This window comes from Trichomonas vaginalis, chromosome I (assembly GCF_026262505.1).
Source record: "Trichomonas vaginalis G3 chromosome I, whole genome shotgun sequence".
NCBI classification, from domain to species: Eukaryota; Parabasalia; order Trichomonadida; family Trichomonadidae; genus Trichomonas; species Trichomonas vaginalis.
The window spans coordinates 9,149,335-9,169,716 of NC_067203.1; the positions used below are offsets into that span (position 1 = coordinate 9,149,335).

The 20,382-nt window shown below is 31.0% G+C and overlaps 11 protein-coding genes and 2 pseudogenes across 13 annotated transcripts, besides 2 other annotated features; 8 read left to right on the top strand and 5 right to left on the bottom strand.

The window, feature by feature from the left end:
- Nucleotides 1–20,271: part of a mobile genetic element that runs on past the window's edge.
- TVAGG3_0956080 (uncharacterized protein) lies at nt 460–840 on the top strand (the record flags this gene model as incomplete). Its single annotated transcript, XM_051253363.1, has 1 exon — nt 460–840. One exon carries the CDS (start codon nt 460–462, stop codon nt 838–840), a length of 381 nt encoding a protein of 126 aa, XP_051078937.1.
- TVAGG3_0956090 (uncharacterized protein) lies at nt 1,394–2,059 on the top strand (the record flags this gene model as incomplete). The annotated part of the gene is made up of 1 exon (XM_051253364.1): nt 1,394–2,059. The coding sequence occupies one exon, from the start codon at nt 1,394–1,396 to the stop codon at nt 2,057–2,059; it is 666 nt and encodes a 221-aa protein (XP_051078938.1).
- TVAGG3_0956100 (uncharacterized protein) lies at nt 2,454–4,766 on the top strand (the record flags this gene model as incomplete). Its single annotated transcript, XM_051253365.1, has 1 exon — nt 2,454–4,766. One exon carries the CDS (start codon nt 2,454–2,456, stop codon nt 4,764–4,766), a length of 2,313 nt encoding a protein of 770 aa, XP_051078939.1.
- On the bottom strand, nt 4,907–5,167 carry TVAGG3_0956110 (uncharacterized protein; the record flags this gene model as incomplete). Its single annotated transcript, XM_001582893.1, has 1 exon — nt 4,907–5,167. The coding sequence occupies one exon, from the start codon at nt 5,165–5,167 to the stop codon at nt 4,907–4,909; it is 261 nt and encodes an 86-aa protein (XP_001582943.1).
- TVAGG3_0956120 (organellar and viral DNA polymerase type B) lies at nt 5,511–6,625 on the top strand (the record flags this gene model as incomplete). The annotated part of the gene is made up of 1 exon (XM_001582892.2): nt 5,511–6,625. A coding segment is annotated over one exon (1,115 nt), but the record flags the coding sequence as incomplete, so codon positions are not given.
- TVAGG3_0956130 lies at nt 8,290–9,095 on the top strand (annotated as a pseudogene). The gene has a single exon. A coding segment is annotated over exon 1 (806 nt).
- Nucleotides 9,727–9,880, bottom strand: TVAGG3_0956140 (annotated as a pseudogene). Its single transcript has one exon. A coding segment is annotated over exon 1 (154 nt).
- TVAGG3_0956150 (uncharacterized protein) lies at nt 9,934–11,508 on the bottom strand (the record flags this gene model as incomplete). The annotated part of the gene is made up of 1 exon (XM_051253366.1): nt 9,934–11,508. The coding sequence occupies one exon, from the start codon at nt 11,506–11,508 to the stop codon at nt 9,934–9,936; it is 1,575 nt and encodes a 524-aa protein (XP_051078940.1).
- On the bottom strand, nt 11,535–11,993 carry TVAGG3_0956160 (uncharacterized protein; the record flags this gene model as incomplete). The annotated part of the gene is made up of 1 exon (XM_001582889.1): nt 11,535–11,993. The coding sequence occupies one exon, from the start codon at nt 11,991–11,993 to the stop codon at nt 11,535–11,537; it is 459 nt and encodes a 152-aa protein (XP_001582939.1).
- On the top strand, nt 12,044–12,277 carry TVAGG3_0956170 (uncharacterized protein; the record flags this gene model as incomplete). The annotated part of the gene is made up of 1 exon (XM_001582888.1): nt 12,044–12,277. One exon carries the CDS (start codon nt 12,044–12,046, stop codon nt 12,275–12,277), a length of 234 nt encoding a protein of 77 aa, XP_001582938.1.
- Nucleotides 14,708–15,280, top strand: TVAGG3_0956180 (uncharacterized protein; the record flags this gene model as incomplete). The annotated part of the gene is made up of 1 exon (XM_001582887.1): nt 14,708–15,280. One exon carries the CDS (start codon nt 14,708–14,710, stop codon nt 15,278–15,280), a length of 573 nt encoding a protein of 190 aa, XP_001582937.1.
- Nucleotides 16,046–17,349: a mobile genetic element.
- Nucleotides 16,142–17,269, top strand: TVAGG3_0956200 (Mariner transposase; the record flags this gene model as incomplete). The annotated part of the gene is made up of 1 exon (XM_051253367.1): nt 16,142–17,269. One exon carries the CDS (start codon nt 16,142–16,144, stop codon nt 17,267–17,269), a length of 1,128 nt encoding a protein of 375 aa, XP_051078941.1.
- On the bottom strand, nt 17,904–19,562 carry TVAGG3_0956210 (uncharacterized protein; the record flags this gene model as incomplete). The annotated part of the gene is made up of 1 exon (XM_051253368.1): nt 17,904–19,562. One exon carries the CDS (start codon nt 19,560–19,562, stop codon nt 17,904–17,906), a length of 1,659 nt encoding a protein of 552 aa, XP_051078942.1.
- Nucleotides 20,272–20,382: the final 111 nt, after the last annotated feature.

Below are 20,382 nucleotides of genomic sequence, written 5' to 3' on the forward strand. Positions count from 1 at the left end.
GCAATGAAGGAAAAAGAAGAGTTAAAAACTCAGTCAGGAAAAAGTAAAGCTTGGTACGAGTGGGTTTCTATTATGACACATAAATACAACTATTCTATATTTTTACCCATATGAAATGTTACGCCGCTCAGAATATAACGCCAACAGTTTTGGATGCCATGAACGGAAATGTTTCCGAATGGTATAACGAATGCGACAATGCCATTAGAAGGTCAGAAATAGTTCCTGGAACTTACGAATATACAACTGCTGTTTCTTATGGAAACGTAGGTGAGTTTGGAGAAGGTTCTTCAACAACAGTAGATATTGCTTGCGACAGGTTTCATATTATTTCTATTGACAAACTCATTCTTATACGTGGAACAAGACATTGAAATAAAACCTTCTGCCAAGTTGTCTGACAAGAAAGGTTGCAATGGAATTTTCTATGTCGGATACCAATATGCTCCAGAAGTTTTCATGGGATATAAGATATATTCTAACTCTGACTTAGTTCAAACAGTAACATGGGCAAACTATGAATGGTTCGCTTTGAGAAACTCAGTACAACCACAAGCTAGAGAACAAACAGACCAGTATGCAACTATTGAGAAAATAAGAAGACTTGACCCTAACGTTCCAGGAGTTTATGTTAACTTTTCTGGACAAACTGCAGCAGCAGTAACCAAAGTAAAACTGAAACTAAGAGTTCCTTTGTCATCTTTCCTCATCTTTAGGTTCTTAAGATACTTACCAAACTGGGCAGGAAAAATTTCTATTGAACTTACTCCAAGCAAAAATAACTTAGTCATTGCACCAACACAAGACCCATTCTTGAACATAAACCACATGAAAAGGTAAGAAATCAGTTAAGTGATGATTATTATATCGTTGATTCCTCACAGGGTAATGGTTATTTAATTAAAGCAGCTGACCATTCGGTTGCGTTTTATCCACGATTTCGATTAGTTGAAAGCGAAAATGGAAGATTAGCTAATACGGTTGATGAAGCGAAAAGAGGTATAGTTAATAAAATTGTGAGTTATGATGAAGACAAAGATGAATACACTGTCATTTATGAAGGAGGTGTGGATGATAAAATTCTTTCTAGAAATTTGAGAGAATCGAACCCTACACATTTATCGGAACTCGAAAAGGATTACTGGAAGGATAAAAATAAGCCAAAATTAATCAAAAAATTTTTATGAACTAAATATATTTTATGTCTGAAGTTAATTAGTTAATAAAGTAGCGGATGAACTGCAGAAATATATTTTATCGTAAATGGTTAGATCTAACCCGATATCTAACCTCATTTCTACCCTCATGAATTTTCATGAATTTCCTTAAGACAGAAAAAATAAAACTAACTTTATTTTTATTTATTTTTTTTATTTTGTATGTAAGAACAGAAATGTCAGTCGAAGCACAGACGTTCACGAACAAATCTAATGGCGAAACATTCACAAAAGGCACTTATAACGGTATTGAAGTCTTACGTAGAGACAAGGATGGTTACATTAATGCAACAAAGATGACAAGAGAAGCGGGAAGGTTAAACCATTTAAACAGATTTCTCAATAGTGCTAAAATGCAGGAAATTCTTGAGTTTTGGATGAAAGAATATGGTCAAGCCAAAAGTGGCTCAACCTCAAAACAAGCATTTTATGAGCTTACTAAGGGCGTTATAAATGAATTCAAAGGTATTTACATACATCCTGACCTCGTTCATTTTGTTGCTGAATGGTGCTCTGTAAAGTATGCATTTTATGTCAAAGATATTATGGACTCCATAGACAAGAAAGTTCATGAGAAGTTAGATGAAGAAGAACTCGAAGATACAGTAGAGAATGCAAAACATTTGTTTGAAGAAGAAGTTAGAAAAATGCATGAAAAACAATTAGAACATGAACGTGAGATATTTTATGGTTATAGAGATTCTCCATACGAACTAGACCAATGGGAACAAGAAGATTTAAAGAGAGAATTTAGAGAATATGAACTCGCTAAGATAGCATTAGAAGCTGCAGAAAAGAAGTTAAAAGTTTGGGGTCGTTTTGTACAAAAATATTGTGAGTAAATGAACCATTTATTTTTGTCATAAACGACCAAAAATATATTTTATCGTTAATGGTTTTTAGGTTATTCAATAATTAATTATTTTTGAAGAACTGAAGGTGTCACCACGTCACCATGTGTCACCGGGTTAATTAACTTCTCTTAAAATTACTGACAGCATGACATTTAGACAACTAGCCCGGAAATAAATTTTATCGTTTATGTTTACGTTAATGTTTTCATTAATTTTTTCGTAAATGTTTTCAGTGTCACCACGTCACCATGTGTCACTGGGTTAATTAACTTCTTTTAAAATTTCTGACAGCATGACATTTTGACAGCAGTCCAGGAAATTTGATGCAGTCCAAAAATAAAGTTAGTTTTAAAATTATTTTTATTTTTTTATTCCTATATAAATGACAGCAACAAACAACAACAGCAACTATATCGTTTCTGATGAAAAAGTTATTGATTCATTAGCTGAGGAATTAGTTGTGGCAGAAACTAAAACCCTCAACGAAAGAATTGGTGAAAACAAGATTGATTTACATAACTATCTCAAACACGATGGAGGAAGAGGAAGGAAAACTGGTATGGCTTTATTAGTAAATAAAATTTCAAATTTAACGATTATAGATATTGATATCAATAAATCGTACAATGATGAACTTAAAGAAACGGTTAGAAAAGACATTTTATCAAAACTTTCGGATAAAGATGTTATCGTTAAAACCGCTTCAGGAGGTCTTCACATTTATTGCAACACCAATTTCTTCTATTCAGTTTCGAACAGAATGATTAAATGTTATTCCTGCAATGATTATGATATTGACATAATGACTTCTATGGATGATTCAAAGCGCTCTTTAGTAGTTATGGCTGATTCAAGAGTTCGCAAGAATGCAACAGAACCAATCAATACATACTCATTCATTCGTGGAAGTTACGACTCGACCATAACCAGAACAGTGAATGATATATTAAATGATTTGAATATTAAGGTAAGAGTTGAACAGAAGAATGAAGAAATAAAGAGTATAATGAATGAAAACAAAGATGTAAACATTGACGATAAACTTACCCAGAGCATAGTTGATGGTATTAGTGATTTTGAAGTACATAATGACGGTGGAAACATGAATTTAGAAAAAGAAGTTACATTATTCACACTGTTTCAAGCAATTAATTCGTTACCGGATCATTTGATTAATGAAGCATACGATAACGTTTATAACTTCTGCAATTTAACTGAAAATGCAAAAAGTAATTTTGAAAAAGCACGTAGTAGATATGCACATTTAATGACTTCTCCATTTGTTTTAGTGAAGATTCTAAAACTATATCAAAAAGAATATTATGATGAATACGTTTTACCTTTATTACGTAAGCCAAAAATAACATTTGATATAAAACTTGATGACTCGTTTTTGATAACAGATATTAGACGCAAGGCTGAAAATCATCAGTATAAAAACAGTTCTGAAGTAATTGAGGATTTATCACGTGTAATCCGTTTTGTAGATTGTGCAAACAAATACTTCATTCAAAAGGACTATAATATCCACGATAAAATGAATCAAATATCATTCGTTCTTCAATCAAACATGAAAGAGTCACTTAAAATGATTAAATTATTTAAAGAAGAAGGTAAAACAATAACAGCATGGGATGTACTACTAAATCAATTATCCTCATTAACCGTTAAGGGTGTTTGCTTTAAATCTGATTCTCCAGATGTTTTCTCAACGTTTCAAGGTTATAAATACAACGTTCTCGAAAAACCAGATTACTCAAAAATTGAGATGTTTATGAATTTCATTAAAGAAGCCATTTGTGATAATAACGATGAAGTGTATAAATACCTTCTCGGCTGGATTGCATCAATGATTCAACATCCTGGAATCAAGAATGAAACAGCAATTATTTTGAAAGGACTTCAGGGAACAGGTAAAAACAGATTTACAGACATTATTTCTGAACTTCTCGCCGGTTATTCATGTAAAAACATTACTGAAATAAGTGAGCTAACGGGTAATTTCAATTCAGTAGTTGAGAATAAAATGTTTCTTGTACTTAATGAACTCAAGAATGTAGGTGAAGATAGACTCGCAAACTTCAACGCTTTGAAATCAATTATTACGGATAATCAAATAAGAATTAATGAAAAGAATCAACCCAGAAGAACTACCCAGAACGTTGCAAACTTCATTTTGGTAACTAATAACGTCTACCCTGTCAAAATTGAAGTTGGAGACAGAAGATACGTAGTTTTAAGAGTTAATGGTAAATTTAAGGGTCAATTTGATTACTTCAAGAATTTAATGGATTCATGCACTAAGGAATTTTATGATAATTTACTGACGTATTTTATGCAATATGACCTTTCATCATTTAATGTACGAATCATACCGATGACTGAAGCCAAACAAGATTTAATTGAATTATCAACAAATCCTTTAGATGAATGGATAAATACACATTATGATGAACTGTGTGCAGGTATGACGTGTAAAAATGCTCTATGCTGCAAACCATCAGACATGAAAGACAAAAACTTTCAAATGAGCATTAAGGATAAATGTGATAGGAAACAGAGAAGAATAGATGGTAAACAAACATGGTGTTATGTTTTGAAAGAAGAAATGAAAGGATTATATAAACAGGTTGAACCAAACGATAATGAGGATTCATTTACTGATGATGAAATACCTGTAAATGAAGCTTTATAAAGTATGATTTGAATTTATTTTTGCATTAATCCTGCTGTGATGTCAAAATGTCATGTTGTCATCATTTTTAAGAGAAGTTAATTAACCAGGTGACACATGGTGACGTGGTGACACCTTCAGTTATTCAAAAATAAATTTTCTTATAAAGCTTCAGGGTCTATTTCCTCAATTACTTCACTTCCTTCTTCATCATATTCAATCGTTGCTTCCTCAATTACTGGTAGGAGCTTATTGATTATATCTTTATTCGTTATTGTCTTCAGAGATGAAGGATAATATTTCACAACTACTTCACCTGGAGGGCTCTTTGAGTCCATCTCGGCGCCTTGCGCCTTCTTGAATTCTTTCTGCTGCGATAAATCTAAAACAATGCTGAAAAATTCAACGTTAGAGTTCTTCATAATCGTATAATGTGTATCTTTGATATTTACAAATATTCCTTTCTATTTAAGTAATACTGCTATTTCATGTGGTGTGTAACGTTTTCTGTCAATAATGATAGTGTATGGTTTAACGAACTGACCGTATTTAGATTCTTTCACAAACTTTTTATTGAATATAACGTTCACGTTTTTTCCATTTATGAATTCACCCTTAACAGCAGTAGCGAGAGCATTGTATGAATAGAACTTGTATTCAGACATTATTTTATTAAAATTAAAAATATAAATTATTTTAAAAAATTAAGTTTATTTTTAAATTATATTTTTTACGGAAAATATTTTTTTTTATTTTCCATAAAAGATGTATAAAAAGCTATCTAGATTAGACCATGAAGAAATTAAGAAGTTATTGAAGAATGCTGACATTGAAGTTAGCAAAAGATATGCGACTAACAAATCTTCATTAGCTAAATACCTCAATGATTACAGAGGTGCAGTTACTTACGAGAAAATCAATGATTACATTAATAACAAAACATTTCCTTTAAATGATGTTCAGGTTAATTTATATCATAAACAAGCAGTACCGAAGGAAGTAAGGCAGGAAATTCATGATATGATGAATGTTGATGTAGGTGAAACGAGAAAGAAGAAAAGCGATGAAGAAAAGAAAAATATAGCTGTAAAGTATGCAAAAGCAATTGCACAATTACGCAAAGCAAACGAAGTTATTAAATCTATAGACGATAAAGCTCTTGATGACGAAAAATGGTTAAAGAAGGATGAAAATAATAAACGCAAAAATGTTAAAGCAGGAAATAGAATCATAGATTTTAATATTCGTGAACTCAATGAAGAAAACAGAAATTACCTACATGAACGTTTCGGTAAAATGTTTATTAGGCTTCTGCAGAAGATAAAAGTAAATTCACAGCAAAAATGGATGATTTGTTATAAACTCGATGGTAAATTTACTAATTCAACATTGAATATCGAGAACATCGGAGCTTTGCTTCATCAGTTAAAGCAAGAAAACTTTATAACAGAGATTGAAGCAAACGCAGCCGGAATAATTGAAAAACATTATGATTTCTTCATGACAAATATTAAGAACCTCGAAGAAATTAAAATGTATGATTTAACTGAATATGAAGGATTAACGATGAGCGATATTAAGAAAGGTAAGCCACAGAAGAGAGAAAAAAGAGATGAAAGTAAATTAACAGCACGTCAGCAAAGATTATTAAACAGACTTAAAGAAATAGGAGATAAACAGGATATAGATGATTTTTGGAATGAAATTCTTGATGAAAAGAGAACGAATAAAAAGAGAAGTGGTGAGTTTTGGAAGTATCTTTGCAGATTACCTATAAATCTTGAACGCTATCAAATTTTCAATGAACTTAACAAAAGAACTGCTAAGTTGATGACAGAAGATAACTGCTTCGTTTATGCTTGCATTCAGGCTGGAGTTGATGAGCAGACGGTAGACCACATGCGTGAAGTTATTAGAGTTAGAGATTTTCCACAAAGTAAGATTCAGGAAATTTCTAACGCAACAGGCATAGCATTTAATGTTACCATTGGTTATTTCAATGACTCTAGACATAATGAAATAAAGAGATATATACCAAAAGAATGTGAAACTGTTCGAACTATTGACTTACTTCTTGTTGAAGACCATTACATGTTAAATGAAAGATTACCTATGACAACATATTTTATCATAAATTATAACGAAATTCTCAAATCATTAGGCGGCTGGAATATTGAGCGTCAAATGAAAATATATAAGAAAAGGGAAAATAGATTTGTTATTGATTCTACGCGAACAACTCCTTTATGGGATATTTTGAAAACATTAAGAGAGTGCAATTACTTTGAACCGTTATCTTATGGTGAACTTTTCACTTATACAACAGATTTATATAAACAAAAACTTGCACCGTTTAAAGATTTAAATTATACCCCGAACTACTGTGTTCAGTTAAAGAAAAAGTCTGAAAGTAAAGATAGTGATAAATCAAAACAAAAATTCATTCCTGAACACATTTTCTTCGCTGACTTTGAATGTAGCACTGATGGAGTTCATAAAGCCTTTAACATTTGTTATGATAGTGAAGATGGAAAGATTAGCGAAAGCATTTGGGGTCAAAATTGTGCAACAAAATTTTTAGAAAGAATTCCTGATAAAAGTTTAATATATTTTCATAACCTCAGTTATGATATCAATTTCATTTTAAGACATTTAACAGAAATTAGCGGAACACCAATTATTAAGGGTTCTAGAACAATGCAGATAACGGGAATATATAAAGGTAAAGCAATCATTATTAAAGATTCATACACTGTTATAAATAAGAAGCTTAAACTATTTCCTGAAATGTTTCATTTGCAGTGTGGTGAAAAGGAAGTATTTCCGTATCAATATTATTCAAGCTCTTTATTAGTTAATGATAACAAAACTGGCGTAATTTCTGAAGCGTGTAAGTTTGTAAAAGATATTGAAACGTTCATGAAAAACATAGATTTAATCGAAAACTGCAGAATAGATGAAAACCATTTCGATTTAGAAAAATATAGCTCATTTTATTGCAAACAGGACGTAAGGATTTTAAGAGAAGGTTTTGTTAAGTTCAGAAATGATATATTGAAAGAGTTTGATTTAAACGTTTATGATTACGTTAGCATTTGTTCAATCGCTAACAAACTTTTCGAAAACAGAGTATATTTCCCGAATGGAAATTTATATGACCTTTCAAATAAACCAAGAGAATTTATTTCACGCTGTATTCAAGGTGGAAGATGTATGCTGTCAGATAACATGAAACAAAAGAGCGAAAAGAAACTCATTGCTGACTTCGATGCTGTTTCATTATATCCTCAGCTATGCGAGACTTTATACTTTAGAAGGAATTCCAAAGGTTATGAAGAAAGAAATGTTAAACAGTGAATATTTGTTAAAACATTTATTCGATGATGACCAGGGCGAGCCTGAAGGTGAGAAATTCATTTCCGGATTCTTTGTTTTAATAAAAATAACCGAGATTAAGATTAAAAGGCACTTTCCATTAATAACAGTAGATCCAGAATTAAACCCGGAGCTAAAGGTTCCAAGAAGTTCTAACACATGCTGTTTAATGTATGTGGACCACATAGCTTTGCAGGATTTAATAAAATATCAGGGCATCAGCTGCGAAGTATTACAGGGTTACTACTACGATGAAAAAAGAGATTTTAGAATAAGAGATGAAGTAAAGAAATTGTTTGAATTGAGATTAAAGTATAAGAAGGAAGAAAATCCGCTACAAGAAAATATTAAATTAATTTTGAACAGTATTTATGGAAAAACTATTTTGTCCCCGATAGAGTCGAAAATTAAAATCATTGATGATAAAGATGCTGTTAGGTATGCCATCAGAAATTATAACCATATCATTAAAATTGAAGGTTTAGATGGTTCGGATAAAACTATTTTCAAACTAACTAAAAGCATTTGCAGACACTTTAACTTTTGCCCCTTAGGTGTTAATATCTTATCTATGTCGAAACGTATCATGAATGAAGTATTTTGCACGATTGAAGACTTAGGATTAAAAGCATTTTATCAGGATACAGATTCGATGCACATTTACAATGAAGACATACCAAAACTCGCTGCAGAGTTTAAGAATAGATACGGTCGCGAATTAATAGGAAAGAATTTAGGTCAGTTTCATTCAGATTTTGCAGAAATCACAAAAGATAAACAAAGTTTAGCTTATAAGTCGATATTTTGTGGAAAGAAGACTTACATTGACTTACTCACTAATGATTTAAATGAAGTTGCATTTCACTGCAGAATGAAAGGCGTAAAACAAGATGTTATAGCTTTAACAGCAAATGAAATGTTTCCTGAAGCAGTTCAATGCGTTTATGATGAAGATAAAGATTAATGATTCCTCAGGGAAAATATGATAAAGAGTGAGTTTTCAGTTATGAAATTATATGAAGCCCTTCATGGTCAGGAAATCGCATTTGATTTATGCAAATCAACAGCACCCTGTTTTGAAGAGAAGTTTAACTTTTCAATAACGACTAAAAATACTTTCATAAGGAAATTAAAGTTCTGAAGTCATAAATGATATAATATATTTTTATCGTTCAAGACAAAAATAAACTTTTCATATTAAATTATGTAAGCGTTTGAATTTACTATACGTAATGCATGTTCTTTTTCCATTAACATCATAAACGTTAACATATAATGAACCATTTATGTTTTCATTAATGTATAGTTCTTTATACTGACGACCGTTATAATAATAAAACAAATCTGCATCGATGTCGTAAAATAAATCCTCAAATTCATGATTTCCATAATGTGAAACAGTAATTGAATTTTCACTGATTTCATCAACGAAATTATATTCTACTCCATTTGCTTTACTTCTATTTCTATTATTTGTAGAACTTGAACACCAATGTAGATTATCAATCTTATTATTATTTCTAACTTTATCGTAATGGTCAACTTCCCCAAAACTATCAGGATTATCAATCCACTGAATAGCTATTAATCTATGCTTAAGATATTTTTAACCGTTAAGGGTTAATCTTATATATCCATTCTTTTCTTCATACTCACTGACAGTCTTTCCGTTTTTCTTTCTTCTTATTTGATACGGATTTTGTGTTAATTTCGTAATCTTCATCAGCAACTAATGTTTCCCAGTTATTATTTTCCATCATTTTATAAAAATAAAAAAATCAGAAAATTAAAAATTAACTACATTTATTTTTTTTTACTCTTCACCTCCATCAGCAGCTAAATTATAATCATCAATTCTAACAGCAGGAATGCCAGCTGGTCTGACTTGAATAGCGAAACAAGCATTTCTAAGAAATCCTAATAAAGGTTTGACAGTGTATTTTTCGCTTATATTTGTATCATCAGCTTTAACACCTAATTTATATGTAATTGGTGCCGTTGATGTTTGACCCTGTTGAAATGTGAAATCAGTTTCCGTAGGGAATCCACAGAGGAAATGAGTGTTATCGTATGATTCATATAAATGTTTAACGCTTCCATCATCAATTAACGACCTCATCACATCTTCATTAAATCCTATCATATCGTTATTTGTATTGCATGCATTAGCAACCATTTCATAGAACACAGGACCATAAGAGCTTTCGGGTTCAGCTGGCATACTTCCATAAGCGCCCATTGATAATTGAAGGGTTTCAAATTGAGGATTTTCGAAATTCACGATATAATTATCATTCTTCCTAAATAAAGCCCAAATGCTTTTAACGTTAATTGGTGTATAAGCTGCTGTGAAAGTTGCTGATGGTGAACCTTTACTGAACGAACCGTCCATAGGAATCCAGTCCATTACTTTAATTGGAAAACATAAAGCTTGTGATGTATAATGATCGACTAATTCAGTGTAAATATTTGGATCGAGTGAAAATGCTTTAGGATGAATGAAGCAATCAATGAATTCAGCTGATTTCTTCGTTAATCTTTGTTCAACTGTTGAAACAGTAATTTCACCATTTGATTTAGAAACTGCTGTTATCATATTGAATGGTTCATTCCATGGAACAAATTTATTAGTTGGTGGGTCATAATTATCTTTTACCTGACTGATTAAAGAAGGATTATGAGCTAAAATATCTTCTACCGGCAGTGCTGTTACCTGGAATGCATCGCTACTAAATTTAACCTTTAACTGAATGTTGCCTGCAAAAGCAGGAATAAATCTAATAACTTCTAGAATAAGGAATTTACGACATGGAATCTTTATTTTAATGTCAAAATTAATTTCAGCTCCTGCAGCTAAAGGTCCTGAGATAATTTGACCTGTTCGAACTGTTCCAGAACGTTTCCATACATCTTTATGTCTCGTTTTTGAGAAAACATCAACTTTCTTTATTTGTTCTGTAGTCTGTGAATTAGAAATGATATATGCTTCTTCTCTTGCGTTATCCTGACTATAAATAACTCTTCCATTTGCTAATAACTGATATGCTTCAATGGTGTAAATTGATTCATCAAAAACGCCAAAGAAACCTGGAGAATTAGTATTTGGAATTGATGAACCAGTAATAGCTTTATCCAGGATATATTTACTTTTATAGGTAGTTGTAAGGAATGTGTTATAAAGGTCTAGCATATTTTCACCTGGCGGAGATAAATTGAATGTGACCCAGTTATGATCCTTTGCGCTTCCTGGTTGTGATGGAATTTTTGCATCGATATATCTTCTATTAGTATCACCAATATTAATTGCATTATCGATTACATCAAAATATGAACGAATTTGATGGATATGTTCAGCTGGTGTAAATTCGTTAAGCTGTTCGTTTTGCATGTTTTATGTTAGATAAAAATATTTATTTAGTTTAATATTCTAACTCTTCTTCTTAGTTGAGGAATTTGTTTCTTTTGTTCAATAATTTCATGTTTTACGTTTTTCACAAACTCTTCATTAATTTTGGTTTCCTGCTCTTTTACTGGTGGGTCTGGATTTTTTGATTCCGTTTGCTTTTCAATGAAATTTACAAATTTAGCTATTAATTCTTGATTCGTTATCGAAAGTACATCGGGTTTAGGTTCTGGTTTAGGTTCCGTTTCCTTTATTGTGGGCTTTGCTCTGACAGCCTCACTGTCTTCCGCTTTTGTTTCAGGTTTAGGTTGTATATCTATTTTATCAGTTTCCGAATTCGTTAATGGAACTCGTCTTTTTCTTATATAAATTTTTCCATCTTTACTTGTTGATACATAATATAATGGATGCTGAATTCCTCTTGCATCATTTAATATAATCGATTGTCTCTCAGATTTTGATAGGCTCATATTTAATTCAAATAAAATTTTTAAATTTTGAATTTTTTATCGGTAATCAAATGAGTCAGGGATTAGATATTGAAGCCATCAAAAAAGAAATTCGTGAGCAGATATTAACAGAACTAAAGACACCTAAAGCCGAAGAAAAACCAGTAAAACCAAAAAGGAAATTAAGTGAAAAGCAGTTAGCCGCATTAGCTGCAGGAAGAGAGAAGAACCCGAGAATGAAAGCAAAAAGAGAACGTGAGGCTAAAGAAAAAGCTGAAAAGGAAAAGGCTGAAGAGGCTCATTGAGCCTCATGAGGGTCGAAGACCCTTTTCCATTGAGAAGAAAGAATAAATGATATATTTTTGTTTGTAATAAATGTATAGACAAGTACCTTTAACAGTTGCTTTCAGTTCTGAAAACGAAAATGTCAAAATAAATGGAAATAGAATTACCTTTAAACTACCTATTGACTGGACTGTGAATATAAATGAAAAATATATTGGTTTATCAAATATGTATATAACGCGAGGATTTAGAAAGGTTGAATTTGAGCTTGAAGTTGTTGTTATAAACGATACACAAGAATTTAAGCAAACTATTCACATATATAAATATTTCAAAGATGATACAACATTATATGAATGCATGAATGATTTTAATGAAATTTTCGAAAAGAAATTTAACAAAAACGCTTTAGGATTAAATGTGTATCTTGATAAATTAGGTGAAGAAGGAATTCATCCGCAGATTATAGACTTTCATTATGAATTTATTGAACAAATAGATGATTCACATACATGCACATTTGTTATATACTCGCCGTTTAATGAAGTAGCAGAAAAGAGACAAAGTGATTTTAGGATAGGTTTTAAAATTTCTCAGTATAATGAAGACTTCATGAATGTATTTAATTATAAACCCGGAGAAGAACGAACAGTGTTATCACCAATAATAACATATAATGTATGGGACAGAAAACAAGTCATTTTATATTCAAATATCGCTAAAGGGGTTGAAAATGAATTTATTGGTCATACTAGAGCATCACCATTAACAAATATTAAATATTATAAGTTATCAGGAAATAATAGAGAGTTTTGGATTGATATGTATTCTACACACGATCATAAATGCCCCGTTGTGTTACCCGAAGACGGAAAGGATGTTTTCTTCCTTGAGACTCAGTTACTGAATTCAACTATCGCAACTTTATAAGAAAATTCACAAGGTTAGAAATGAGGGTAGAAATCGGGTTAGATCTAACCTTCTACCCTAAAATTAATTTTATCATTTATGAAAAATTTAGTATATACAGAAATTAAAAAAATTTTGAGTTAATTTATTTTTAAGTTTATTTTTTTACTCTGGGTGTTAAAATCTATGATAAAAAAAAATAAATAAAAAAAATTTAACGTTAATTTTTAAGTTTATTTTTTCAAAAATTATTTTTTTTATTTTGTGAAGTGTCAAAAATTTTAACGTTAATTTTTAAAAAATTATTTTTTATTTTGTGAAGTGTCAAAAATTTTAACGTTAATTTTTAAGTTTATTTTTTTTATTTTGTAAATGTCAAAAATTTTAACGTGTCAAACGGTTTTTTGCAGATTCTAGTAATTTGAGTACTAGGGGGTGTAGACCCTTGGTACCCAATTACTAGATACTAACTACCATTTATAATTGTAATTGATAAGGATAAGGATGGTGATATAGTAATTGAACGAGATCCAAAGGTTTTTGGAGCTGATATGACCTTTAAAAAATATTTAAAAACTTAAACGAAATCTGGCTTCATACATATACATTAGGAATATCCCCTAAGGGTTTATTAGATTATGGTTTTATTCATGCTGAGCATTCAAAGTTGGCCGAATACACAAAAACTAACACTTTTGACCCGAATCTTTTACATATAACATACAGATTTATCGGAGATGATAAAGATTATTATTTGTTGCGTTTTCACCAAAAAGAAAGTTATAATAATTACTTATTTCCACAGCGCCAAAAAACAGATCAAACCAAATTTGAACAATTTTATCTTCTTTTAGAATTAGAATGGGATGATATAACATGGGTTTCCGATTCAAATCCAATCCCAACATTTTATGAACTTTTGCAATATTGGGTTGAAAACCTTGGTGATACACATTTTGTTGATCCATCACTTGAAGAATTAAGTAAATCGTCGCTTGAATTCAGTCAATTAGTTGATGATGTATCAAAGAGTTATATAAGTGAGAACTCACAACAAAATAATCAAAACCCAAACGTTGAAGAAGAAGAAATAAATGATGAGGTAACTGATTTCGATGATCTCAATTCAAGTCCTATTAAACCAAATAAACCCAAAATAGAAATACCAAAAGAGGATGAAGAAAAGAAAGAAGAAGAAGATGAAAATGGAGGAGGAAACGTTACTGAAATGTCGTTTGAGGAATTTAATTGGTCAGATGATGAATGAAACAAATATTTTTATTTCTGTAAAAATGCAAAAAAAGTATTTTCCGATTGTCAATCAATTAAGAATCAGATTACCACCTGAATTCATTTCGGCGAAATATAAACAAATAAAAGTGATAGATGTGAAATTTCTAAAAGAAACTGAACGTTTTGGAAAGAATAAAGAAACAGGTGTTTTAGAAGAGAATTCAAAATATACAAAACCATCTGAAGAAATTCAATTATTTTCAAATATTCCAGAAAGTAAAAACAAAAATTTTGTATGCTTAGCAAATATGGATTTCAATATGCAAGATACTCTTGTCTTTCCAATTAAGCAACAAATGGAATTCTTGGAATTCAAGTTTAAAACTGTTGCTGGAAAAAACTTAAACAAAGAAATGTTATTACAAGAACCTGTTAATGAAATTACCTATCAGTATATTGATCCAGAAACAAAAGAAATGAAAAGTGGAAAAAGAATTGAAGAAACTGGTGAAATTCGTTTATTTGATGAGAAAAATTATATCCTTACACTTGAAACAGATAAAGATTATATTATCAAAAATATTACTGTTTTTCCGGATCTCAATCATCAAACTATAAAACATTCATTTGAAAAGCCAAATGAATTGAATTTTCCAGGAAATAGTTGGAACTTCATCATGTATCATTTATTAAAAGAATATGATGTTGACGAAGAAGATAATCAAGAAACATTTCACAAATATACCTTCAAATTTACAAAAGGAACTATTAAAAGACCTGTGATCAAAAATAAATATAAATTCTGTTCCGTACCGAAATGCATCACTAGAAAAAGTGACAAAAGTGACACTTACTCTTATTTTGCGCGGCAATTTTTCTAAGTTATTTTGTTAAGCTAAATGTGTTATATATCAAATCAGCTTTATAAATATTATAGAAAAGTTTATTTTTATTTTTATTTTTAATTATTATTATTATTTTTTAAATTAAAAGAAAACATTAGAATTATATGGATATATTTAAATTAATTATAAAAATAAAATTGAATATATTGAAGTTTGAGTTTATAGGTATACAAATTTTAGAGGCATTTTGGCTGAGAACTATGGTCTGCGAGGTACATAGATAGAATCAGTACCTCGCAGACTATAGTTCTCTATATGGCGCCCAAAAAAATTTATGATTGTTTTTTATCAAATCTTATCCATATTATTCTATTAATGTTAATTATATTTTATCAATTATATTTTTTAAATAATAAACACAAAATCCACTAATTTAAAATTGGCGCCAAATGTCACTTTTGCTAGTGATGCATTTCGGTATGATATATTTTTTAAATAATAAACACAAAATCCACTAATTTAAAATTGGCGCCAAATGTCACTTTTGCTAGTGATGCATTTCGGTATGATATATTTTTTAAATAATAAACACAAAATCCACTAATTTAAAATTGGCGCCAAATGTCGCTTTTGCTAGTGATGCATTTCGGTATGATATAAATAAATATAAATTCTTTATTATTTTACAATTAGAATATTCAAATTAAATAAAACTTTTCTAATGAAATCTTATATTCATCAACAATTAAATTATAGATGTCATTATAAGTTAAATTCAAATCATTAATGACACCATTTTTATAGGGTGTCCAAAGGTGCGTTTAGCACAGCGCTCTATATGAGACTATTAAAGGAGATATATGCTGATTATAAATATATAATAAAAAATATGAATATATGTATATGATGAGTAAGTTGTATTTTGGCGCCATGCCGGGATATAAAATGAATTTTGAGACAAGAGGCGGTTTCGCGGGAAATTTTGGCGGGATTTTTTTCATTTTTTTAATGAATCATAAAGAAAACATCCTCGCTCTTGCAAAAAAATGCAAAGACTGTAAAAAAATCTACGAGACATTGGTAAAATGCTTCGGTATGGATGCTCCTAGCTATTCCACTGTAACGTATCATGTTAGGATGTATCACTTCATGAACAAAAAGGCGCCCATCATAAAAATTGACAAAAAATCGCCGGATCAAAGAAAAATCAAAGCAATTCTTCAAGCGCTAGATGAAGACCCAAGAGCATCACTCAGAAGGATAGAGGAGATGACAAAGATACCACGTACAACAGTCAGTTATTATCTGCACAATTATTTGAACTACAAACTAGCGTATACACGTTGGGTTCCGCACAACCTTAATTCAGTTCAAAAAAAATCTAGAGTCCAATCTTCGAAAGAGCTCCTCTCTATATTGGGTGCGTATCAATCCAAGAAGTTTCGCTTTTTAGTAACAGGGGACGAGTCTTGGTTTCAATATGCAACAGAAGCCAAAATCATGTGGATCCCGAAGGATGAAAATCCGCAAACATTCCCGAAGAAAAAAATTGACACACCAATGATGATGTTGTCGGTTTTTTGGGGCGTGAATGGCATCATCGCAATTGATATTCTTCAAAAACCTAATACGATGAATGCTCACTATCTAATTGACAATGTTCTTACTCAAATTATCAATTCTGATGAGTTTGAGAAATCCAAACAACAAAAACAAAAGTTTGCAATTCATTTTGATAATTCAAGAGTTCACAAAAGTCATAAGGTAATGAATTACTTGGTGGAAAACAATGTCAAAGTTGTTCCAAACCCAATTTATTCACTTGATATTGCACCCTCTGACTTTTATTTATTCGGCACGCTAAAAAAGAGAGCTGAAGGACGCGAATTCGCGAGTCCAGATGATCTTGAAAATTTTGTAAGAGAGCAATTTGAGCAATTTTCTCATGATGATTTAAAGCGTGTCTTTCAAGCCTGGATCGATCGCTGCGAACGCGTGATTGAATCCAATGGTGATTATATTTAAATAAACTTTATATATGTGTAACTTGTTTATTTCTATTCGCAGTATTCAGGTTTGTGCTAAACACACCTTTGGACATCCTATATTAAATTTAATTGCTGAAATTTCTTTTATTGGATTTATTTTTGTTGCTAATGCTCCACAGCAATTGACTTTTTCGTCTAAGAAATACTGAATCTTAATTTTATCATCAGAAACCCCGCACAAAACACTTATTACATGAATTAAACTATCATGTGGTAAAATTATTTTTCCTGAGTCATCTATTAAATTCATTATATTACCACTATTGCTAATTAACATGTCACGATAAATATGCATAAGTTCTGTTGTAATTTTATCATCAGTAGCAACTGGTTCATAAACTTTCGGTGGTCCATAAACAACTTGAATTCCATCATCGGCTGGTGTCGCTTCTGTTGGAAGTTCTCTTGTACTAAATTCTGAAGGTTTTGGTTTCGGTTCTGTATCACATGAATTTACATTAACTCGAACATTCTGTAATATTTTACTTTTGTCCTGGTTAACACTGTATCCAAATGTTACTTCTCCTTTTGCTGAACTTGTAATTGGTCTATGCCTCATGTTTTTAATCATTGATAAAAAAATTAATTAATTAGATCAATTCATTATAATCTTATGTGCGTTGGGGTCTGTTGAATGCACCGCGCATTGTATTCTGTAAATTTTGATCCATGTTATTATTCACCAAAGTATTTAGATCATCTGGATTTATTGTAACTGTGTTAGTTGGTTGAGGTGGTTGAGCTGTTCGTCTATTTTGATTTGGTTTTCCAAAATGTCTCGTTAATGGTGTTCGTAGACTATTTTGATTTGCTGTTGAATTTACTGTAGCTGTGGAATTCGCTGGAGCAAGTGTTGCAGTATTTGCTGGTGGTTGTATTCCGTAAGCACCTGGTTCAATTATGTGCTGTGTTCCATCTGGTGCAATTAGTGTATATCCACCCATTTTAGGTCCTCTATAAAATTGATTTGCTGGTCCTTTACCTTCTGGTCTTGCTATATAAACTGTTTGATCATTTTCATTTTCGAAAGATTGTGGATTCTCGTAATTAAATGCTGACTTAAACTTATTATCAACATTTGTTGGTTCTGGTGCAACTGCCTGTGGATCAACATTATTATCGAAGCTCTCCATATATTTGTATGTTGCGTCATACCCGAATTGTTTACCTTCTTGTACATTTATGATAGCAACTCTTAATGCACCTATTGCGTGTTGAGCAATAAATGTTCTATATGTAAGATCATTCTTGAATTTAGTAATCATATCACTAACAACTTGCATTGCCGCATTCTTGAACGCTTTGCTACTTTCGAATGAGCGCATCTTTCTTTCAGCCTTTGCCTTTATTTCAGTTTCTTTTACATCTGGACGTCCACCTAATTCACTATTCGTGACTTCAGTCACAAATTGATCAATACCCCAACCACGACCAAGAGATCTATAAGTTGTATACTTAACAAGAGCTGAATACAAGAAATTAGTACCTTGACTTTTAGAAATGGCTTTGCTGAACGCTTTTCTTCGTTTCTCATTCTTATCATCTCCATCATTCTTTGCCCAACCAGCAGCGTTGAAAAGATTTTCTATATAGTCTTTATTGACTTCAAAACATGGTTTAACCAATGCATCATTAAAGAACTTTTTTGCACCAACATCTTTATCCTTTTGTAAATCTTTAAATCTACTTGGTAAACGATAAACATAACTTGAATTTCCATTTCCATCATCAGCAACTCTAAAGTAAGTCTTCTTGAAATCAACAAAAGAGTTTCCTTCTTCTGCTCTATCAGCAGGTTCTGGTATAACTGTATGATATGCTTTTCTTTCAGCATAGTCACTGTCAGTTAATCTCCATCCATTAATTACTTTCAAATTACCTTTGGAGTCAGTGATGAAAACTTCCTTAATTCCATCTGGAAGACCGTTTGGTCCTGTAATATCTAATTCGTGAGCTTGCCGGTTTTTACCATGTTTCTTTGCATATGCCTGCGCTTCTGGTAATGTAATTGCATCATCAACGCGGGCAAATCCTTTATGAAGACCGGCTGCAATATTAACTAAATCATCAGCACCTTTTTCAAACCTGAAATATATATCATATGTTTGTTGTTGGGGATATGCTTTCGAACTTTCTGGAACTTCACCTGGATTCATTTCTGTTTTCTCAAATGGTTCGAAGTTCATTCTAAAATTCGCGTGTTGTGGTCTTGCTCTTTGTTGCTGAATGATATTCAACGGTTGTGTAGCTTGATCCAATGTCAATGTCATTTTGTCTGTAATAAAAAAATAAAATATATTAATTAACGAACTTGATATTTCCTTTAACCAAATCGACGATTAATTTCCCATGTTCACCTAATTGTTGATATTGATAATATAATTCATTTATTGTCATAGGTAAATTCACTTGATATAACATTACGTTTAATTGTTGCCTACTGAATCCTGAAAATATAAATAATGTACTAATGTTTGATTTGATATTTGTACTTAATGCTTTAAAGAATTGGACAGCTAAGAAGAAACTACATTGAATATGTCGGCATTGTGTCAACCATTGATTAAATTTTGAATTAGGTTTTTCAATTAATGAGGACTTAACCGCGTCATCAAGAAAAATCAATGTATGTAAGAAATCCTATGAATAATCTGAAATATTTAATTTCTCAAACATTTCCATCATTTGATTGTCCACAATTTTATCTTCTAAATTCTCTGCTTTCACTTTGTTATACAATTCTTTAAATAACAGTATTTCATGTATGTATTCTTCTGCTTCATCATGCGATTTATATACAATTGGTACATTTATTAATGTCTTTAGGGATTCAAATGTTGAATCAGAAGGAGTTCCAGATCTATTTATATAAATCAACATATGACAATATGGGTCATTCTGTGAAATTTTAATGATTTCCTTAATTATTGCGAGTGTTTTTCCTTTGAATTGTTTTCCTATTGCAGCTGTGATTGCATTATAATATGAATCAGTTCTGGGTATCTTTTGCAAAACTTCTCTTTCCAAAGAATCTTTATTTAAATTTAGGTTATTCATTATACATCTATCAATGAAACAATCATATTGTTC